The 21,274-nt window shown below is 34.8% G+C and overlaps 1 protein-coding gene across 2 annotated transcripts in view; it reads left to right on the top strand.

Moving 5' to 3' along the window:
• Window positions 1-21,274, top strand: part of LOC126893404 (SKI family transcriptional corepressor 1 homolog-B) — a 226,892-nt gene that overhangs the window by 33,172 nt on the left and 172,446 nt on the right. Inside the window, exons 2-4 of one of the 2 annotated variants that reach the window (XM_050663544.1) lie at window positions 1,021-1,105; window positions 8,322-8,463; window positions 13,010-13,863. In XM_050663544.1, coding sequence (XP_050519501.1) covers window positions 1,022-1,105; window positions 8,322-8,463; window positions 13,010-13,863 — 1,080 coding nt within the window. In that variant the 5' untranslated portion in view covers window position 1,021. Of the gene's footprint in view, window positions 1-1,020; window positions 1,106-8,315; window positions 8,464-13,009; window positions 13,864-21,274 lie in introns of both variants that reach the window. The other variant, XM_050663543.1, reaches the window with a different exon arrangement.

The following is a 21,274-nucleotide window of genomic DNA, read 5'->3' as shown; positions in this document are numbered from 1 at the left end:
AACAACAAGCGTTTGCTTAGGCAATATAGGAGTAAAGAGAGATAGTGCTAATAAGTAAGGTAAAGCTGGAAAAGACAATAATGGAACCCAAGAAACAATAAAAATCTCGGCACGGAAAAAAAGACGTTAAAAGAATTTGCAAACAAAAAAAGAGAGAATATCTGGAAAGACCATTAAAAACAATAGAAGAGAACTATATTAGAAAATACATAAGAAAATCTATCTAGAAATGAAGAAAACTAGACTAACAAATAACATAAGAACAATTGTTTGTAGGAATAAAGAAAGTCTACTCGTTGGAAATACAATACGATGGAGATGGGCATAATATTTTTAAGAACTGTTAAACAATGAAGATCGATACAAATAAATGCATTAGTAGGTCAGCAAGACAAGAGATTATAAAAAGCACCAAGATGAGAAAGCTGGAGTATTTTGGACATGTAATGAGAGGTCCCCAATATAGGTTGCTACAAAATATTTTGCAAGGGAAAATAGCAGGCAAACTGAGCCCAGGACCATTGATTATTAACTATCCATTGTGTAGTTATTAATCAATGCCAGAACGAAGAACAACTTCATGGTTGAAGAACTTGCGAGATTGGTATGGTGTTGATATAAGCATGCTATTTAGGGTGGCAGTGAATAAAGTTAAGATAGCTATGATGGTAACCACCGTTCTGAAAGCAACGTATATGAAGAAGAAGTTTGAAACTTCATGTTTACTGTGGTTACCAATTAGGTACTGCAATGTAAGGTGTATATATTTTATGTCTTAGAATATTTATTTCACTAGTTTTGTATTTTTCATCCTTTGTGGTTAATTAGAAAATAATCAGGGTTTTCTAGATCTCAGGCTTCTCAGCCTTGGTAATCGACGTGGTACTACATTGTGGTACAATCAGTACCATAATTAATTTATACAATTACTTAAATTTTTCTTATTTTCGTAAATTATTTTGTTTTAAGTTTTGTAGTGACTATAGTTAAACCCAATAAATATATACTTATTCTTTACAGTATGGAATCAATAAAACCAAGAATGGCCGAATCCCCTCAACCTGGAGTAGCAGCCAAAAAAGAACTTAGTCCAAAGCCAAACCAGGTAAAATATAGTAGATTTATTATAGATATAATTTGTGTATTCATTTATTGGAACAGTTCTAAAAACTTTTAAATATTATTATAGCCCAGGAAAAATAAGATTTTTTCGTGACACCGACCTGGTCAGGCACCCCACAGTTGTTTTGACTAGCATGGACCCCTGTAACAAGAACTTATAATATTTCCTGCAGTCGATTTTTTGGACTTATTATTATTAGTTATTAACAAATTAATGTTCAGGATGATGTCAGGAAAAAACTATACAATAGAAAAATGGGTGGAAATACATAATTGCATTTTAAAGTGCATAAAATGCACTCAAAAGTGCATTAACATGTCAAAATAAGTGTATTAAGCGGCAGATTTTGTTACTTACTCGGGCGTTTTTGGGGTCGCTGAAGGACGAATACGCTATCAGAATCAGAACCGACTCCCGGTGAACCTTGTGCCCAAATCCCTCCAAACTCCAGAAGATAACATGTCTTAGCAGTGGCTTTGAGCACCAGGTAGTTTCTGATGATGTATTCGTATTCAGCCACTCCAAAAACCGCCTAGTAATCTATTTGCATGCATCTAGTGCAGAAAACCCTCGAAACTCCAGAAGATGACGTGCCTTAGTAGTGACCGTGGGCACCAGGTGCTCCGGGTGTCGGTTCTGATAGCACATTCGTGTTCAGCAACCCTAAAAACCCTCGTGTAATCTGTTTGTATCAATATAGTGCTAAAACCCTCGAAACTCCAGAAGATGACGTTACCCTAGGCTCCAATTGTCTTGGGTGTCGGTTCTGATGGTGTATTCGTTTTCAGAAACCCCAAAAACATCGCGAGTAATCTGTTTACATAAATTTAATGCCGAAAACTCTCGAAACTCCAGAATATGACGTGCCTTGACAGTGGCACTGGGCACCAGGTGCTCCAGGGGTCGGTTCTGATGGCGTATTTGTGTTCAGCGACTGCAAAAATCTCCAAGAAATCTGTTCGCATCAATTTAGTGTCGATAACCCTCGAACCTTCAGCTGGCGTTCCTTAGCAGTGACCCTGGGCATCAGGTGCTTCGGGGGTCGTTTCTGATTGCGTATTCGTATCCAGGGACCCCAAAAGCCCCCGAGTAACAAAGTCTGGTTCCTTAATATACTGATTTTGACATGTCTATGCACTTTTTTATGCATTTTATGTACTTTGCAATGTAATTATACATTTCCACCAATTTTTCTATTGTAGACTTTTTTCCTGACGTCATCCTGAACACAACGCAAACAGTGGCAAGTCTCTAGGTGCTGTATTTAAAAATCGATTTATCTTTTCCTAAATGCCCTGATCTATTTAAGATCAGCTGGAACCATTTCGTGTACTTTATTCACATTTTCCGGTGTGACTGCATCGGAAGTCCGTCCAGCAGGTAGATCATACAATGACACAATGTCATTGTATTTTTTCGTATTCATTTTGTTCATTTCGTAATAAGGCCATTACGAAATTCACGGAACTAAACTTTGACAGTTTAGTCTGAAGAAGAAGCTGGTACGATTAGCAAAGGTGAGCACGGAGAACGCTTCCGCACGAATCGGAATTGGCAGCATCACTTCAGAGGAATTCCTCATTGACACCGGGCTTAGCCAAGGAGATCCTCTCGCCCCCCTGCTGATTAACTTCGCACTGGAACATGCAGTAAGGAAAGCTCAACCACAACTGATAAACGGATTTGCCGCCCAAGGATCAAAAATACTATTAGCCTTTGCGGATGACGTGGACACAATTGCAGAATCCACCAAAGATGCAAAAGAAGTTTTCACCCTTTTCGAGAACGGAGCCAAGGTCAACGAGGACAAGACCAAGTACATGGTGGTTACGAAGAACCCAAGACCAAGGGTTAGATAAAACGTAAAATTAATGAATACAATTTTTAAGTCGTCAAAGAATTTAAGTACTTGGGAGTAGTGATGTTGATTATAGTTACTTTCGAGTATTCGTTACAAATCGTTACTTTTGTATAAAGTAATCATTTACAGTATTCGTTACTTTGATTACTATGATTACTTTTGTTATTTTTGTATTTGAGTACCGGTAATCATATCGAGAATCGTCTTTCTCAGTAGGTAGCAATTTTGTATTCCGATATAACAACGATTTTCACCGATCTGCTTAAGGGATAAAAATGATTTGGTTACTATGATTACTTTTGTTACTTTTGCATTTGAGTACCGGTAATCATATTGAGAATCGTATTTCTCAGCAGGTAGATTTGTATAGGTATTCCGATATAATACCAACCTTCACGAAGTACGAAGTAATCAAAGTAGATACAATAGTCGTTACTGGCTATGATACGATTGATACGAAGTAACGAAGTAATCAGAGTAATCAAAGTAATCAAAGTAGATACAATAGTCGTTACTCGCTCTAATACGATTGGTATGATGTAACGAAGTAATCAGAGTAATCAAAGTAGATACAATAGTCGTTACTAGTTCTGATACGATTGGTACGAAGTAACGAAGTAATCAGAGTAATCAAAGTAACGATTTGCCTCTCTGTATAGTAATCGTTACTTTCGGTATTCGTAAGTAACGAGTACTTTATAACGCATAGTTACTTTTTCAACATCACTACCTGGGAGCGATCATAACATCTGAAAATAAATATGAAAAGGACGTGGCAGCCAGGATCATTGCAGATAACAGGGCATATTACTCATTAAGGACCCTACTTAAATCAAAAATACTCTCAAGACCAGAAAAAATAAGAGTATATAAGACAATAATTTGTCCCACAATAACGTATGGAAGCGAAACATGGACTCTGAATCAGCGGGAAACGACAAAATTACTGGTACTTGAAAGAAAGATACTGCGGTCTATCTATGGGCCTTGCAGAGAAGAGACAACAGGAGAATGGAGAAGAAGACACAATGATGAACTCCAGACAATATATGGAGATGAAAACATAGTACGCTACATTAAAGCAAACAGAATACGATGGGCGGGTCACGTGCTAAGATCAAGTGACGAAAGACTTCTGAACGCTCATGCTGGGAAAGGCCCGATGGAAAAAGGTCAGTTGGTCGCCCAAGAAAGAGATGGAAGGACGCAGTAGCTAGTGATCTACGCAAAATGGGAGTACAGCAATGGGAAATAGCTGCTCAGGACCGACAACAATGGAGGGAAATAGTAAACGGGGCCAAGACTCACATAGAGTTGTAGAGCCAAATGATGATGATGATGATGATAGTCTGAAGGAGCATTAGTCCTATAGTATTTATCCAGCTTTTTTGTTGTTTCCTCCGCCGTTTAATTTCTCAGATAATAATGTTTATCTAACGAGAGATCGAAAATCATTTTTGTCGTGATACCTACGTCATTTTTCCAACCATGTCAATTTTATGCAGATGTTAAAAATATCAATGACGTAAAGTAGACTCAGCAACTGCTGTAAAAGGTGGGAGCAACATTAGACGAGTGCATTTAGCACAAAATAAATACATTTTTAAATACAGCACCTAGAGATTTGCAATTTTTTGCATTATGTTCAGGATGACGCCAGGAAAAAAGTTTACTATTCAAAAATGGGTGGAAATGCATAATTGCACTGTAAAGTGCATAAAATGCATCCAAAGTTGCATAAATATAAAAATAAAGTCAAAATCAGTATACTAATTAACAAAATTTATTAATCTAGGGATTTTTGGGGTCACTGAATACGATTACGCAATCAGAACTGACCCCTGGATCACCTGGTGTCCAAGGTCAGTGCAAGAGACGTCATCTTCTGGAGTTTCGATGGTTTTCGGCATTAAATCGATGCAAACGGACTACTCACGGGTTTTAGGGGTCACTAAGTACTGATATGCCATCAGAATTGACCTCCGGAGTACCTGGTGCCCAGGATCGCTACTAAGGCACGTCATCTTCTGGAGTTTCGAGCGATTTCGGCACTAAATTGATGCAACTGGACTATTCGGGGGGTTTTGAGGTGGTTTAATACGAATATGCCATCAGATCAGACCTCTGGATCATCTTCCACATGAAACCCAAGGTCACTGCAATTCTTCGAGGGCTTTCGGTATTAAATGGGTGCAAACGGATTACTCGGGGGGTTTTTGAGGTCGCCAAACATGAATATGCCATCAGAATAGACCACCGGATTACCTGATGCCCAAGGTCACTGCAACGGACGTCATCTTCTGGAGTTTCGAGTGCTTTCACATTCATACAAATTCAATCAAATTCAGTCAAATTCATGCAAACAAATTACTTTTGGGTTTTTGGGATTGTTGAACACGAGTATGGCTTATATGAAGGATTCTGAAGTACCTAGTGATTACGATGATCAATAATAACGCCAACGCATAATAACATTGTCCTATTAGAATATAGTAAATCGATCTGGAAATATATAAATTTATAGTATTATATTGTATTATATTTTATTTAGTATAAATTTTATATATACTGTTAAATAATTTTTATGGGGAAAATTTAGAAAATTAATTTTATGTCAAAGACCACGAGATCGTAAATTTTCATCGCCTTGTATATAGCCAAAATTTGTAAATAATATGATTTAGCCGTAAGCAGTGTTTCGTGGAAAGAGGAAATGTTTAGTGGTAAAGATTCTACGAACGGACTTATACAAATTAAACAATGAACTAAAATACGGTCGGATTAGAAAGTGAATGTACTCGTTGTTGGAGTAGAGAATAGAATGTTTCTAAATGGTTTCCTAGAAAGAAACGATGATGAACAATTTGTTTAGTTTTAGAACATAGGGTTTCTCTATAATGTAAGAAAAAAATTAATTTTAATATCTCCTGGAAATTAACAAGACAGAAAATTTGTATACAACACTATTTGTTCTTAAGAAATGAAAGTAGGGATGTAATGTGTAGAGAGAATGATTGTGATTGGCGATTGATGGAGGGAGAATAGAGTGGTTGAGTCTCAGATTGATGAGGTAAAAAGATTTACTGTGTAATTAAGATCGGAAGGAAGTAGTCCAGTTTGAAGAGTAGTAATTTTGTGTAAAGTGGTGAATTTGGTGGCCGTGTAAGCAGATTCGTGTTGAGACGAAATCGTGATCGAGTTGAGAAGTACAATCTCCTCGTGTACGAATAGATTCCAGTTTCTGTCTGGAACGAGTAGCCGGTTTGTATCAATTTTGCACAAGATATCGAGCTGGGAGAAAAAAATCTTGGAATTATAGAAATTGATATTATTTGTATCGAGTCGGAGACTAAATAGAGGAGAGATTTCGAGCGAGTGCTGTTTTTTGTTTGTGAAACAGTTTGGAAGAGAAAGACCGAGACAGCATCCGAGGAGCACGTGTGGGAGAACCGAGGACAACACAATCCATGAGAAGAAGTAAAGAAGATAGAAAAGGTTAGTCAGATTATTTGTGAAAAGGAGAGAGTTGTTGTATATTACATACCATATTTGTTTTTTTGTCAATTTAACAGTTTTTACAGCATAAATTATTCATTCATAAACTCATAGAAGATCTATTTAAAAGGTAAATTAAATATTGTTTTTTTATAATAATAAGAACAGTCTACCGCATCATTTAAATGAGAATTTGTTAAAAGAAAAAGGAGAATTAAAGAAAGAATTAAAGATTATTTTTATTAGATAAGAAATTTTTACAACAGAATAAAGTTTTAGCATACATTTTGAATCTTATATTTATGGTATAAGTAGTATATAAATATATGACGACGACGTATAAAAAATAGAAAATGACGTGCCTTAGTAGCGATCAGAGGCAACAGATGCTCCGGAATTAAATTCTGATGACATATTCGTGATTAGCGACCCCAAAAACCCATAAGTAATCCATTTGAATCAATTTAATACCTAAAGCCCTCGAAACTCTAGAAGATGGCGTCCCTTGCAGTGACCTTGGGCACCAGGTGATCCGGTGGTCTGTTTTGATGGCATATTCGTGTTTAGCGCCCGCAAATACCCGTAAGTAATTCGTTTGCATCAATTTGATATCGAAAGCCCTCGAAACTCCAGAAGATGACGTCCCTTACAGTGGCCTTGGGCACCAGGTGATCCTAAGGTATGTTCTGATGGTATCTTCGTGTTTAACCACCTCAGAAACCCCCCGAGTAGTCCAGTTACATCAATTTAGTGCCGAAATCCCTCGAAACTCCAGAAGATGACGTGACCCTAGACACCAGATGCTCCGGATGTCCCGTTAGCGACCCCTAAGACCCGTAAGTAATCCGTTTGCATCGATTTAATGCCAAAAACCATCGAAACTCCAGAAGATGACGTCTCTTGCCATGACCTTGGGCACCAGGTGATCCGGGGGTCAGTTTTGATGGCGTAATCGTATTCAGTGACGACCCCAAAAACCCCCCAAATAATAAATGTTGTTCCTTAGTATACTGATTTTGACTTTATTTTTATATTTATGCAATTTTGGATACATCTTATGCACTTTACAGGGCAATTATGCATTTCCACCCATTTTTGAATAGTAGACTTTTTTCCGGACCTCATCCTGTATAATGCAAAAAAACTGCAGGTATCTAGGTGCTGTATTTAAAAATTTATTTATTCGGGTGCTTTTAGTGCTAAGTGCCCTGGTCTACATGATTACCTCGCCGAGGTAATTTTGTTATTATTTTGATACGAAGTTGATACGAACTTGACACGATCGAATATCTTTTTGTTTGTATATGCGTCATTGGTCGTGTTTGTGTTGTGTTTTGTCATTGTTTACGTAAAAATCAAATTTTGTTTTAAATTTTTGGGAGTTATTTACTCAATATATGAGTAAAATGCCTTTTAATGGTCTCATTTGTTGTCGCAGAAGTTTGAAAACTCTTTTGAAGTAAGTTATAGTTGAAATATATAAGTATATTGTTAGGCTATACATATCAATGTAAACATAATATCATTTCATTAGTAAACACCAGTCGATAGATCTTACGGACATCCGATTATGCATATGGTATAGCCGAGTTCTATGTCTAGGTGTTTATAATAATGTAAGTGTATCAGATCCCGAGATATGTTCAAAATAAGAAAAAAACGCAGAAAACCGTCAATTTTAAAATAAAATTTGTATTCCATGTTCATTTTTGTGTCTGTTCCATGAATTGTTTAATGTGATTTTAACCTAATATAATTTTCCAGTAATTAGTTAAAATGTCTTCAAAGTTTAATTAATTAATGGAATCGTCTCTTAATGTATTTATTCATATCAAGTTTCAGGTATCAACTGTAGTGCTCTACGGTGTCCCGATTGTTTCCTTAGTCATCGAAAACCAGGAGAGGTTATGTTTAGCGCAGATATCTAATACATTACTGAAGCAGTTTAGTTATAATGAAATACATAATCGACGAGTTGCGTTAGGTAAGGATTTTTAAGGGATTTCTAAAGATATACAATTTATTATTTTTATTCTTAATAAGATACAATTTTACTTTAAAATAAGTTAACTTAGTTTATCTCCAACCGTCACTAAAGTCATTCATTATTGTACTCATTTGTCCTCATTTGCGGCAGTAAAGTAACACTTTATTGTACTGAAAGAAGAATTTTACTTTACCTGCCGCGATTAATCAAATTAACCGAGATTCAATGTAAGTGGTCGATAGCAGTTATCGATTATTTACAGGGCCGTGCGGTGCTATGATGCGGTGAGGCAGCCGCATCAGGCGGCATCACAAGGGGGCGGCATAATCAGTAAAATCAAAATACAAATTAAGCCATTCAATAATTAAAAGTATATACAGGGTGTAACAAAAATACAGGTCATAAATTTAATCACATATTCTGGAACCAAAAATAGTTCGATTTAACCTAACTTACCTTAGTACAAATGTTCACATAAAAAAAGTTACAGCCCTTTGAAGTTACAAAATTAAAATCGATTTTTTCCAATATATCGAAAACTATTAGAGATCTTTTTTTGAAAATAGACATATGGCATTCTTATGGTAGTAGTATCTTAAGAAAAAGTTATAGTGAAATTTGGACACCCCATAAAAATTTTATGGGGGTTTTGTTCCTTTAAACCCCCCAAACTTTTGTGTACGTTCCAATTTAATTATTATTGTAGTACCATTAGTTAAACACAATATTTTAAACACTTTTTTGCCTCTCAGTACTTTTTTGAAAAGTCAGTTTTTATCGAGATATTTTGAATATTTGTCAAATCCACCACATATTTGTATATGGTTAAGTACGATTATGGAGACTTTTTAATAATATGAAAATTTATTTATGATTTACATTTTTAGGTATATTTTGAACCATATTAAAAAATAAGTAATATCTCGATAAAAAGTGCCTTCTCGAAAAAATGCAAAGAGGCAAAAAAGTTTTAAAAACACTGTGTTTAACTAATGGTACCGCAGTAAAAGTTTAATTGGAACATACACAAACATTTGGGGGGTTTAAAGGAACAAAACCCCCATAAAATTTTTATGTAAACATATTAAAAAAGAAGCCGTTACTCGATAAAAACTGCCGTATCGAAAAAATACTAAGAATCAAAAAAGTTTTAGAAATATTGAATTTAACTAATGGTACAACAATAATAATTTAATTGGAACGTACACAAAAGTTTGGGGGGATTTAAGGGAACAAAACCCCCATAAAATTTTTATGTGTGCACAAATTTCACTATAATTCTTCTTTAAGATGTTCCTGCCATAATAATGCCACATGCCCATTTTCAATAAAAAATCTCTAATATTTTTCGATATATTCGAAAAAATCGATTTTCATTTTGTAACTTCAAAGGGCTGTAACTTTTTTGTGTGCATATTTGTACTAAGGTAAATTAGGTTCATTCGAACTATTTTTGGTCTCAGAATATGTGATTTAATTTATGACCTGTATTTTCGTTACACCCTGTATATAGGACCAAGTGTGACCAAGTGTCAGCCGAAAATATTTAACTGGTGAAGGTTTAACAGAACTTATTTTGACAAATTTGGAAAAAATAGTTCTTGATATAAAACTGCTCAGAGGACAAGGTTGTGATAACGGGGTTAATATGAAAGGAATAAGAAAGGGTGTGCAAAACAGAATATTTGAAAAATATCCGAGGGCATTTTACGTGCCCTGCGCGTTTTCTTCTACAGAAACAACAAACTTTTTTTGTATTCTACAAGAACTGTACACTTTTTTTTTGGTTTTACAAAGCGTTGGGAAGTTCTGAAAAAAACATGTTTCACAACCAACACTAAAACCGTTAAGTACTACTAGATGGTTAAGTCGAATAGATGCATTGAAATCTCTAAGATTTTAATTTTGTAAAATACATAATGCTTTATTCGAAATAATAGAAGACGTCAACAATAATTCAGAAACTAAAGTCAAAGCACGAGGATTAGTAAAAAATATTAAAAATTATAAATTGATGTGCGGTGTAGTTCTTTGGCATTATATTTTATTTTATATAAATTCAGTCACGAAGATGTTGCAACATGTAACTATAAATTTGTCAGATTGTGTAAAAATGTCAGAAACTATGAAAAAAATGAAAATTTACTGACAATTTGGCTATGACCAAATGAAAATTACTGATAATGACATTGCAGAAAATCTTGTAAATAAGTTCCGAATTTCCTGCTGAAAACGAATATTGAGGCAAGAGAAAAATGCGTCAATTTGATCTGTGGATTAGCTCTCAACAGAGCAAGATAAATTTAAAGTAAATTTTTTCATGTATATTTTAAACATTGCCTTTAATTTTAAATTTTTATATGATATTTTTAAATTGAGGGAAATATAAGAAAAGGGAAAGATGATAAAATACTAGAAAAATACTAGAAAAATACTAGAAAATATTAATTCAATACTTTTCATAGAAAAAGAATCGGATATAGAGGCAAATGATTTTCTAGAAAATTTATTGCATGATTTATCCCAAATGATACCATACTCCATGAAACCTTTAGAGGTTTTGAACTATTTGTGCCAAAATAACCTAATTTCTTTATACCCAAATATGGTTGTTTCACTAAGGGCCGGTATTATCTGTTCCGATTAAAACCTGGTTAGACGAATTTTGTCATGCGAGGTGCAGAAAGTACCGGCCCTAAAAATTTTATTAACACTCTCTGTCTCGGTAGCTTGGGAAAAGAAGTTTTTCAAAATTAAAAATGATTAAAAACTATTTACGAAGCTCCATAAGACAAACAAAACTAAAAAAAAAGAATGTGTGTGTACTTTGTACGTACGTAAGAAGTTATAATTCTATTATATGATTTAAACGAAATTAATATACTTTTTATTTATATTTTATTTAAATATGAAACTAATTTATACTTACTACTTCTCAAACATTTTTATTAAAACAGTGCCAAAAATTAAAATAATAAAAGAATAAAACACACACAAACACATTAAAAATGCCACAAATGATTTCTGAACATTAATTGTCGGAAATTTTTTTAACTAAATACGTATTTCCTGAAAATAAAATTATATAATAAATATACTTACAATCATAAAATGTATAAAAAAAATAAAAAAATAAAAGTTTTTATTTTGATTCAAATCAGCTATCAGCGCGGTTGGTATATTGGGGTTCATTCGCCTTAAACGCTTCGCCACGGAGGCAATGTGTCACTATGTGCGAAGATCGACTAACTAAACGGATTAAGCTTTTGACATTTTTGAATTAAATTAAATTATTTTGATTTTGAATTGAAATGATTTAGAATTGAAAAAATACAACAAAACATAGAGTAAGAAAACAATATATTAGGTGAACATTGATAGAAATTTTGATGGTAATCAAATTATGTAAATAAAAGTATTACATACTATGTATTTTGGTAGGTTCAAATAGGTAGGTACCTATGATACATTTACAATTATTACGTACCTGTTGCTTTTAAAAACTATTTAAATGTCACTACAATTATAAACTTTTTTGTTTCTGTCCTCACAACAATAAAACTAATATATTATACATTTGTTTACCTTTATATTGAACAATTATTTATTATTGGCAGATCATTTAAACACCCAATCAGAGCCCGTATAACGACTAATACCATACTGTCGGTGTGCGCATGCGCGCAGATCAATATAAATTCACCCTCAATCTCAATCGCGCCTAAAGAAGTATAACTTCAAAAATTAACACTTATTTCAATAGAGTCCTCACTAGCTGCTACTTTAGACTACAAAAAAATGATTGACGAGTTTGCCAAAATTAATATCAAAAGGATAAAATTGTAATTTTCATAAATGTTATTTAATGTTAATACATATTATTTCATTTAATTTAAAGTAAGTTTTGTTTTTAGAATAAAAGTTTTCGTTCATTTTGTGTAATTTCATTTAATAAAAATAAATACTATATTAAGTTTCAATAATATTTAGGGGGCGGCATTTCGAAGACTTGCATCATATTGAAAAGATGTACCGCACGGCCCTGATTATTTATTTGAGTGAACTTAAAATTTATTTACTTACGTCACCATTGCATGTGGTTGTCTTTTTAAAGACAAATCACATGCTATGACTTTTTTTGACGGATATTCTTGAGTTATGAGTTAAAGTTGATTTAGTGTAATCGAATGAACTATCTTTCAATAAAGTCGTCCCAGGAACGCAACTCATAAATATTGGCAATATCATTTTAAAGTCTTCTACTTTAATATATGTCTGAATTGCCAATGCGAATGAGTCCAGACTAAATTAGATTATTAGAAGAATTTTTTTACTAAGCAACAACATTTTTGTTTAATTTAGTAATATTTTGTATTTTGATAACGACGTCCGAGTTGGAAGTCGAAACGTCAATGAAATTATTGTCTAAGTTAAATTGTGGCTTATTTCCCATTTAGAATAATAAATTACATAAATGTCACAAAGAAATTGCTTCAGAACAATATTCTTTTTTAACACTAGTTACCTAATAATTTTGTTCTAGGAATAACATGTGTACAGTGCACTCCAGTCCAACTTGAAATCCTACGAAGAGCTGGAGCAATGCCGGTCTCTTCTAGAAGATGTGGTATGATAACTAGACGGGAAGCAGAAAGACTTTGCAAAAGTTTTCTTGGAGACAATGCTCCACCTCGTTTACCAGACGATTTCGCCTTTGCGGTGCATCATGAGTGTGCTTGGGGCTGCAGAGGATCTTTCCTACCTTCGCGGTACAATTCCTCGCGAGCAAAATGTATCAAATGTTCCGTGTGCGGTTTATTCTTCTCGCCGAATAAGTTCATTTTCCATTCGCATCGCTTAAGCGCTAACGACAAATACGTGCAACCGGATGCGGCTAACTTTAACTCGTGGAGACGTCACATGAAGCTTAGTGGAAGCCCCCCTGAAGAAATCACTCATGCTTGGGAAGATGTTAAAGCTATGTTTAATGGAGGAACACGTAAAAGACTACTAGCAAGTTCGTTAGTTTCCAGAACTCCAAAACAGAGCAAAATAGAGCCGCAACCACAACCTATAGTTCCAGCACCCAGAATACCGAACTGCCAAGATATACCTTTACCGATATCTAGAGTCGCAATGGACTTTATCTACCATAAACCTTTAGCTTTTACCTCTTATTCTTCTTTTCCTTGGTTGAAACGCAATCCCATCTTGTTTCCTCAAGACAATCCTTTCTTTCCTATGGATAAAAGCTATCAATCAGCGTTTAAACCAGTACAACCGGTTGTGGATAGGCCAGTTTCCCAAAAGGACGAAGAAAGCGACGATGAGGTTGATATTGAGACTACTGACGATAAACCAGATGCTGCCCCAAATTGGGAATTTAAGGAGGAAAAGGTGAGTTTGGAATTTTATTTTATTTTTATTTATATAGACCAGGCGGATCTGTTTTAAGATGGATGCGAGATGTGGCATACGAATTTTTCCAGAAAAAGTGATAACTTAAGTAATAATAATTGACTTATCCTCCCTCTGAAATATATCAGAAATATTAATAACAAAATTATAATTATATAACACTAGTTTGGTGTTATATATAGGCAGGACCAGACGTCCTGTGCCTTCCGGTTCCTTTTTTCCAGCCGCGTCGATCTGTCCAATCTTGTATTCGTAGATCTCTTTAAGACAATGCTTTTTGAATTCCACTTATCCAAATAGTTTTCGGTCTGCCCCTTTTCCTTCTGGGGGTTGCCATTTCATTATCAGCTTTGGGAGTCGATGGCTAGTTCCTCCATTCTTTGTACATGGCCATACCAACAAAGTTGTTTTTCTTGTATTTCTTCTATGTTTGTTTTCCTATTCATAATATCTCGTACTCGTTCATTCGTTATGTGTGAGACTCTAGAGATGCAGGCCGATCTTCACCAGAAGTCCATTTCCAGTGCGAGCAACCACTGTTGCGTTCGCTGATTCAGTTGCCAAGTTTCACATCATACGGTACCACCCTTTTAAAGATGCTATTATACAGCTGTGTTTTCTTTTCTTTTCATATGTTTTTGACCAAAGTAGTGAGTTCAAAGCTCTAATTACTTTCTTTCGAAAAGTCTCAGGTTTATATTACTATGTACCATTTTAATTTTTATTAAATTGGTGGATTCTGCATCTGAGACTCTTCAATTTGTTATGAGATGTCGCTGTATCGCGTCTAATGGGAAGTTTGAATTATTTTTCAGATTCCCTTTAAAATGATGGTGGAGCTATTTTTCGATTCAGAGGTGTGCACGCTAACAAAAGCTACTGAAGACGCCTGAAATGGTAGAAACAGCCTGTCTAGCTGGTGTGCAACCCTCTGAATCGAAAACAAGCAAAACCATCATTTATTATTTTATTTCCTTTACTCGGTTTGAGTACTGAAAGTTCCTCTGCTGTCCTTTTCCTAGACGAATGAAGGCGGAATGTGATCGTTTCGCTTTCGTTTTCTATATTCGTCGTCTGCTGTCTTATTAATTGAAAAAGTCGCAGATTAAGGATGTACCAGTAAGAACTTTCAACGCGAAAAGCCTCAGGTTTAAATTACTATGTACCATTTTAATTTTTATTAAATTGGTGGATTCTGCATCTGAGACTCTTCAATTTGTTATGAGATGTCGCTGTATCGCGTCTAATGGGAAGTTTGAATTATTTTTCAGATTCCCTTTAAAATGATGGTGGAGCTATTTTTCGATTCAGAGGTGTGCACGCTAACAAAAGCTACTGAAGACGCCTGAAATGGTAGAAACAGCCTGTCTAGCTGGTGTGCAACCCTCTGAATCGAAAACAAGCAAAACCATCATTTATTATTTTATTTCCTTTACTCTCTTTGAGTACTGAAAGTTCCTCTGCTGTCCTTTTCCTAGACGAATGAAGGCGGAATGTGATCGTTTCCCTTTCGTTTTCTATATTCGTCGTCGGCTGTCTTATTAATTGAAAAAGTCGCAGATTAAGGATGTACCAGTAAGAACTTTCAACGCGAAAAGTCTCAGGTTTAAATTACTATGTACCATTTTAATTTTTATTAAATTGGTGGATTCTGCATCTGAGACTCTTCAATTTGTTACTTTCTTTCCTTTTATAATTATTATTCTTTCCTCTACTTCGAATTCTGTCCTTCCACTTTCTGGAAGACTTGAATTCTCGTTCCATAATCAGAGCTGTATACACAAATATAGTATTTTTACTACAAAAGCGATATTACGTAGGTCAAAATTTTTGACGTATGAACACTGTCAAAACATTAGAATGTGACTTTTATTATTGCCATGTTTATAATAAACATGGCAATAATGAAAAGTCACATTCTAATGTTTTGACAGTGTTCATACGTCAAAAATTTTGACCTACGTAATATCGCTTTTGTAGTAAAAATACTATACAATACACATATATTTGGTTTTTTCTATATTAACGTATAGGCCGCATTTTTTGTATTCTCGAAAAAACCGATTTGTCATAAATATTAAATCATCTTTATCCTGAGCCATCACCACCTGATCGTCAGTAAAATGTAGTGTGTAGAGTGTTGAGTCGTCGTTTAGCTATATCCCCATACCAGAACAAGATTTTCGCCATTTATTCAAGACCTCATTTATATGGATTTTAAATAGTGTTGGCGACAAGCTGCACCTCTATCGTAGTCACTTATTCACCATGAAGCTATCGGATAATCTGTTTTTTATGTTTGCCTGGATGTTCTTATAGAATTTGTGCACTGCTTTTGTTATAGTTATATTAATAGAGGATTTTACCAGGACTTGCCTTTAGGCAGTGGTATATACTTATATATACGTTATACCACTGTACATACACGTTATACACGTTGTTCAATTCGATATACACGTTAAACCTCGTGTGAAACCGGCATATGTGTTTGATCAAGACGCGGGTGAACAGTGACCAAACAGTGACTGTGCTAAGATTTTTATAATATTTTTTATATTGTCTGTATTATCATAATAATAATACTTCTCTAAATTCCACTTGAACTAGCAACCTAACAACATACAGTCTACACAACCGAAATTATATTAATAATTAATAATTTCATATATAATATAATATAAAATAAAAAACTACTTCGTCGAATTTCATATATGTACATATGCCTTAATTATACAACTACTATTAAATCAGAATAAGAACTGTTCGAAATCACTTTTTCTAATCATTATTCTTTAATTTGGGGTGCGCAGTAATAAAATTCCTCCTGTTATTTTCAATGTATAAGGGGCTCGTTATAATTGCGTCAATTTCCACCCCTCTTTAGGGAATACACCATCATCACTTGTTAGCTCCGTCCTTTATCAATGACAAACAAAAGAAGGCTTAACAGGGAACGAAACGTATCGAATGAAGATACTGTGGATAAACGATAATATTTATTTTTTTAAAGGCCGTGTAGAAATTTGGCTTTATTTAATTACCTGGAATTACAGGGTGAACATTATGTAAGACGTACTCAATAACAATCAACCAAGATAATAATGAGTTAACCTTTTTCATAAGCAGTTTTGGATGTGTTTGTTTTATACTTCCAGAAATTTTCATTAGACTCTTACATACGGTATGTCATACCGTTACCTATTCTTCTTTGTTTTCAATATAAATTTGTGTTATCTATCTATAAGCAGGGCCGTAACTACGATGTTGGGGGCCCCGGGGCAAACGTGATCTGGGGCCCCCTACCGGGAGGTCTGGAGAATGTACCCCCCAGCGGGAGGGGGGTTAGGAAAAATGTTTTATATTAAACCCCTTGAAAACGCATTTTCCTCCTGTGTGAACACCACACTTCTTTCTTTTGTTTTCAGCATGTCCTGCAATAACTATAAAATTAACAGCGCTAATGATTACATCTCGATCTGTATCTGACATTGCGGATGGATCATCAACGAATGCGTTCGTTCGCTACAATGTAAAATGTACATAAATGGTCTTACTTTGTGGCGAACGAATAACCAAGCGAACGTAAATGCACCTTAGGCCGATGCCACATTATGCGTTTTGACCGGATGCGTTTCCGCCGCATCCGGTGAAAACGCATAGTGTGACAGATCGATCCTGTTGCGTTGGAAACGGATGTGTTTTGAGTCATCGGTACGCGCTTACAAACTGCACCAGACTAAACGCATAGTGTGACAGGTCGGTCCGGTTGCGTTGGAAACGGATGCGTTTTCACCGCATCCGGTCAAAACGCATAATGTGGCATCGGCCTTAAGGTGCATTAAGCAACTGCAGTGTGAGCTGAATGTGAGTGTGAGTGTGAGTGTGAGTGAACACACTCGGTGAAGCTGGTCAGTGTACTGGTGGGACTGATCCTAATGTGCTGATTCTATCTTACCCTTACCTTTCTTTTCAATATGTGGTACCAAGATGTGGTCTGGAGTAAATTAGTTAAGACAAAGTAGCTGGGACCTGGGGCACCTATTCCGGTTGCATTTTAGTTTTTATTTCGCCAAAATAACTAATTACTTCAGTAACAATTTATGTCTTTAGGAAAGGTCTCGGAGGCCGCAGCTTAGCCCAGGCCCCCTCTTCCAATGGCATTTTTGGTTTTATTAAGCCGAAATAACTAATTTCCTAAGTAATAATTTAAATGTTTATGTTAAGGTATCGGGAGGTTAAGCTTAGCCTGAGCTAAGCCCCAGCTTAGCTCAGGCCTCAGGGGCCCCTGTTCTATTCCAATTGCATTTTAGTCGAAAAGACTAATTTTCCCAGTTAATAATTAAAACTTTATGTTGCGTTTTTTTAAAGGTCTTTTTAAAATTGTGTCATTTGAAAATATTTTGTTAGGACCGGCTTCCAAAATAAATATTTTTATTTTCCTCGTTAAAATCTATGTCAATCTCTGTCAATCAATGTAATATCTCGGCCAATCAAAGGGGACTCCTGCGGGGCCTCCCTTGGCCGGGGGCCCCGGGGCACTGCCCCGGTTGCCCCAATGGTAGTTACGGCCCTGTCTATAAGCGAGGTTCCTACAGCCTCTGCCGCTTCTCGCATTTCGACCGCCATCGTTTTCTGTCCATCCATTCGTCTTCTTTGATGGCTCTATCTCTCATGATGTGCCGTACATTTTCTTTCCAGGCAAATAAAGGCCTTCCCCTTCTTCTTCTTTGTTGTGCTATGTAATTTAAAGCTTTCGTTGGTCATCTATGTTCATTCATTCGTTTCACGTGACCATACCACACTAGTTGTCTCGTTTCAATTATATCTACACTGGAATATACAGTATGTGTCCTCCTTCTAGAGTTGCACAAGTTTGACTTGAATGTTTGAACTTGACTTGAGTTTGACTTAATTTCAAGTCAAACTCAAGTCAATCCTTCTGACAAATATTTCAAGTCAAGTCAAACTGGTCAATCGTACAGGTTTGAAAATTCAAACTGTTTGTCAAACTAGTTTGAAAGAGTTTGAATAATAATTTATTTAGTAGATATACTTTTTTGTCGAGATAGACATGTTAGTTGCCAATTAAGATAAGAAAATTAATAATACAATGAGTGCCACATAAAAGTCAAAATTTTTAATGTGTTTTAAATTAAAACTTTTAAATGTAGATATTTAGTTTTTTCGAATCCTGAGAAAACTAAAAAGTATTTTTGAAAAATTTAAAAACAGAATGAAAGATTGCGTTATTACCAAGGGCCGAAAGTCTCTTATAATAAATAAAAAGTTTGTTTTGAATGAAATATTTGCAATTAATAACAACACTAAATTTTAATTTTTATGTTCACCCCTGTAACTTATTAAAATAAACATTATATAAGTTTTCAGGGATGTTCGTCCCTCAGAAATAATGTAGTCTTTCATGCTGCGTTTAAATTTTTTTTAAATTCCTATTAGTTTTCTCAAGATTTGAAAAAAATTAATACATTTAAAACACATTGAGCCTTACACCTAAAGGTAGAAAGGCTTAGGACTAAGTAAGTAAGTAAGTAAAACACATTGAACATTTTGATAAGCGACATGTTACGCCTATGACCTTAAGGGTTACAATAAAATAAGAATATTTGGTTTTTCAATGGACAGCTCAAAATAAACTTATTTGGAATTTTTATTATGACTTTCTTTTAGTAAAAAAGGCATTTATTTATCGAAGAGCCAGTTCGAAAAAACATGTGGTACCAAAGCTGCTAGTTCACTCGAAAATATGTACCACAATACAAAAGTTAGTATTGCCAGAGAACAGTGGTCGTTGTTCTCGGTATTGCTCTGGTCGGTATTGCTGTATATTCCTTGGTATTTCTTTAAAATTCAAAACTAACCATATAGTTATTAGACCTGGATCCCGCGTACCAAAAAGTTGACTAATAGCAAGCTGAAAATTTGTTAATAGCTTAACGGTGTCTAGTGACTAGCCTAGTCGGACAAACTTTGATGTACGGGAACACTGGAACAGGGGAAGTTTGAATTGTGGAACAGTTTAAAAATTTGGAACGTCAGATTACGAAAACGTCCCATGTATTTTGTCGGTCAGAACATCAAATTGATTTGTTACCCTTTCATTAAACTCTCATACAAAAATCAGACTGCTATTACTAACCAACATGATTCCTGTCATTTGACATGTTCTTCGTGTTCCACTCATTAAAATGCCCAGTTGGTGATAAACACCAGTCTGATTTTTGCATGAGAGTTTAATGAAATGGTAACAAATCAGTTAGAAGTTCTGTCCGACAAAATACATGGAACGCTTTCGTAGTCTGACGTTCCAAATTTTTAACCTTTTCCACAATTAAAACTTTTTCTGTTCCAGTGTTCCCATACATCAAAGTTTGTCTGACTAGACACCGTTACACTATTAACGAATTTTCAGCTTGCTATTAATCAACTTTTTTTTGGTAAGCGGGATCCAGGTCTATATGGTTATATATCTACAATTTAATTTTTTTTCGGATACAGGCTACAAATGTTGGGTTTAAATTTAAAAAAAATTAATGTATAAATATGCATTAAACTTTCTTAACCTTTAACTACACGCGCTGGCGTACTTTGTACGCCAGATATAAGAATTCTACTGGAAATATATTTAAAAATTTAATTTTTGACCTTGCTTATTTTTCTAACCTTTCACTGAATGTGCTTTACAATTTGGTTTTAGTTTCGTCATAATCGGCGCTCTGGAAAGATCGTAATTTACATTTTATTATTTGTTGTTTCCGGTGGTGGACAATATACCCCAGGATTATATTACTATAAGTCGTAATATAAGTACATATTTTAATTGTTTTTTAGTCATTATGGCAAAAAATATATTTTTCTTTGTAAACAATACTTTTTCTCCTGTAAAAAATCACATTTAAAAATTTTTTTTATTAGTAATTTTATTTATCATGGAATCCAGTTATTCCATGATTCCAGTTATAAATCCCAATTGGCTTACTGAAAAGGAACTCCAAGTATTCACTGATGCCGAATAATGTTTATAACAAACAACTAAGTGTATTTTTTCAAAAAAAATTAAACAAATCCGTTGTTTTTAAGTGTATTTCCTTGTGGCGTACAAAGTACGCCACGCGTGTAGTTATGTTATAACTTGATGCGCGGGTAGTTAAAGGTTAATAATTATCCTAAGTGGCGCGTTTATTGGGTTTTATTTGTCTGTCTGCGGTTTAAATATCGTATCAGCCAATACATTTCTATGTTTATTGAAATTTGTCAAAAAAATATTTTTGGACCTTGTTGGAAGGGGGAATTTCCCCTACCCTTCCCCCACCCCCCGTTGATCCGCCAGTGAACAAATAAAAGCGTAGGTGATCTCATTTAAACTTGAAAA

The sequence above is a fragment of the Diabrotica virgifera genome, chromosome 10, assembly GCF_917563875.1.
Source record: "Diabrotica virgifera virgifera chromosome 10, PGI_DIABVI_V3a".
Lineage (NCBI taxonomy): Eukaryota > Metazoa > Arthropoda > Insecta > Coleoptera > Chrysomelidae > Diabrotica > Diabrotica virgifera.
This window is presented reverse-complemented; position numbering and strand designations above follow the sequence as displayed.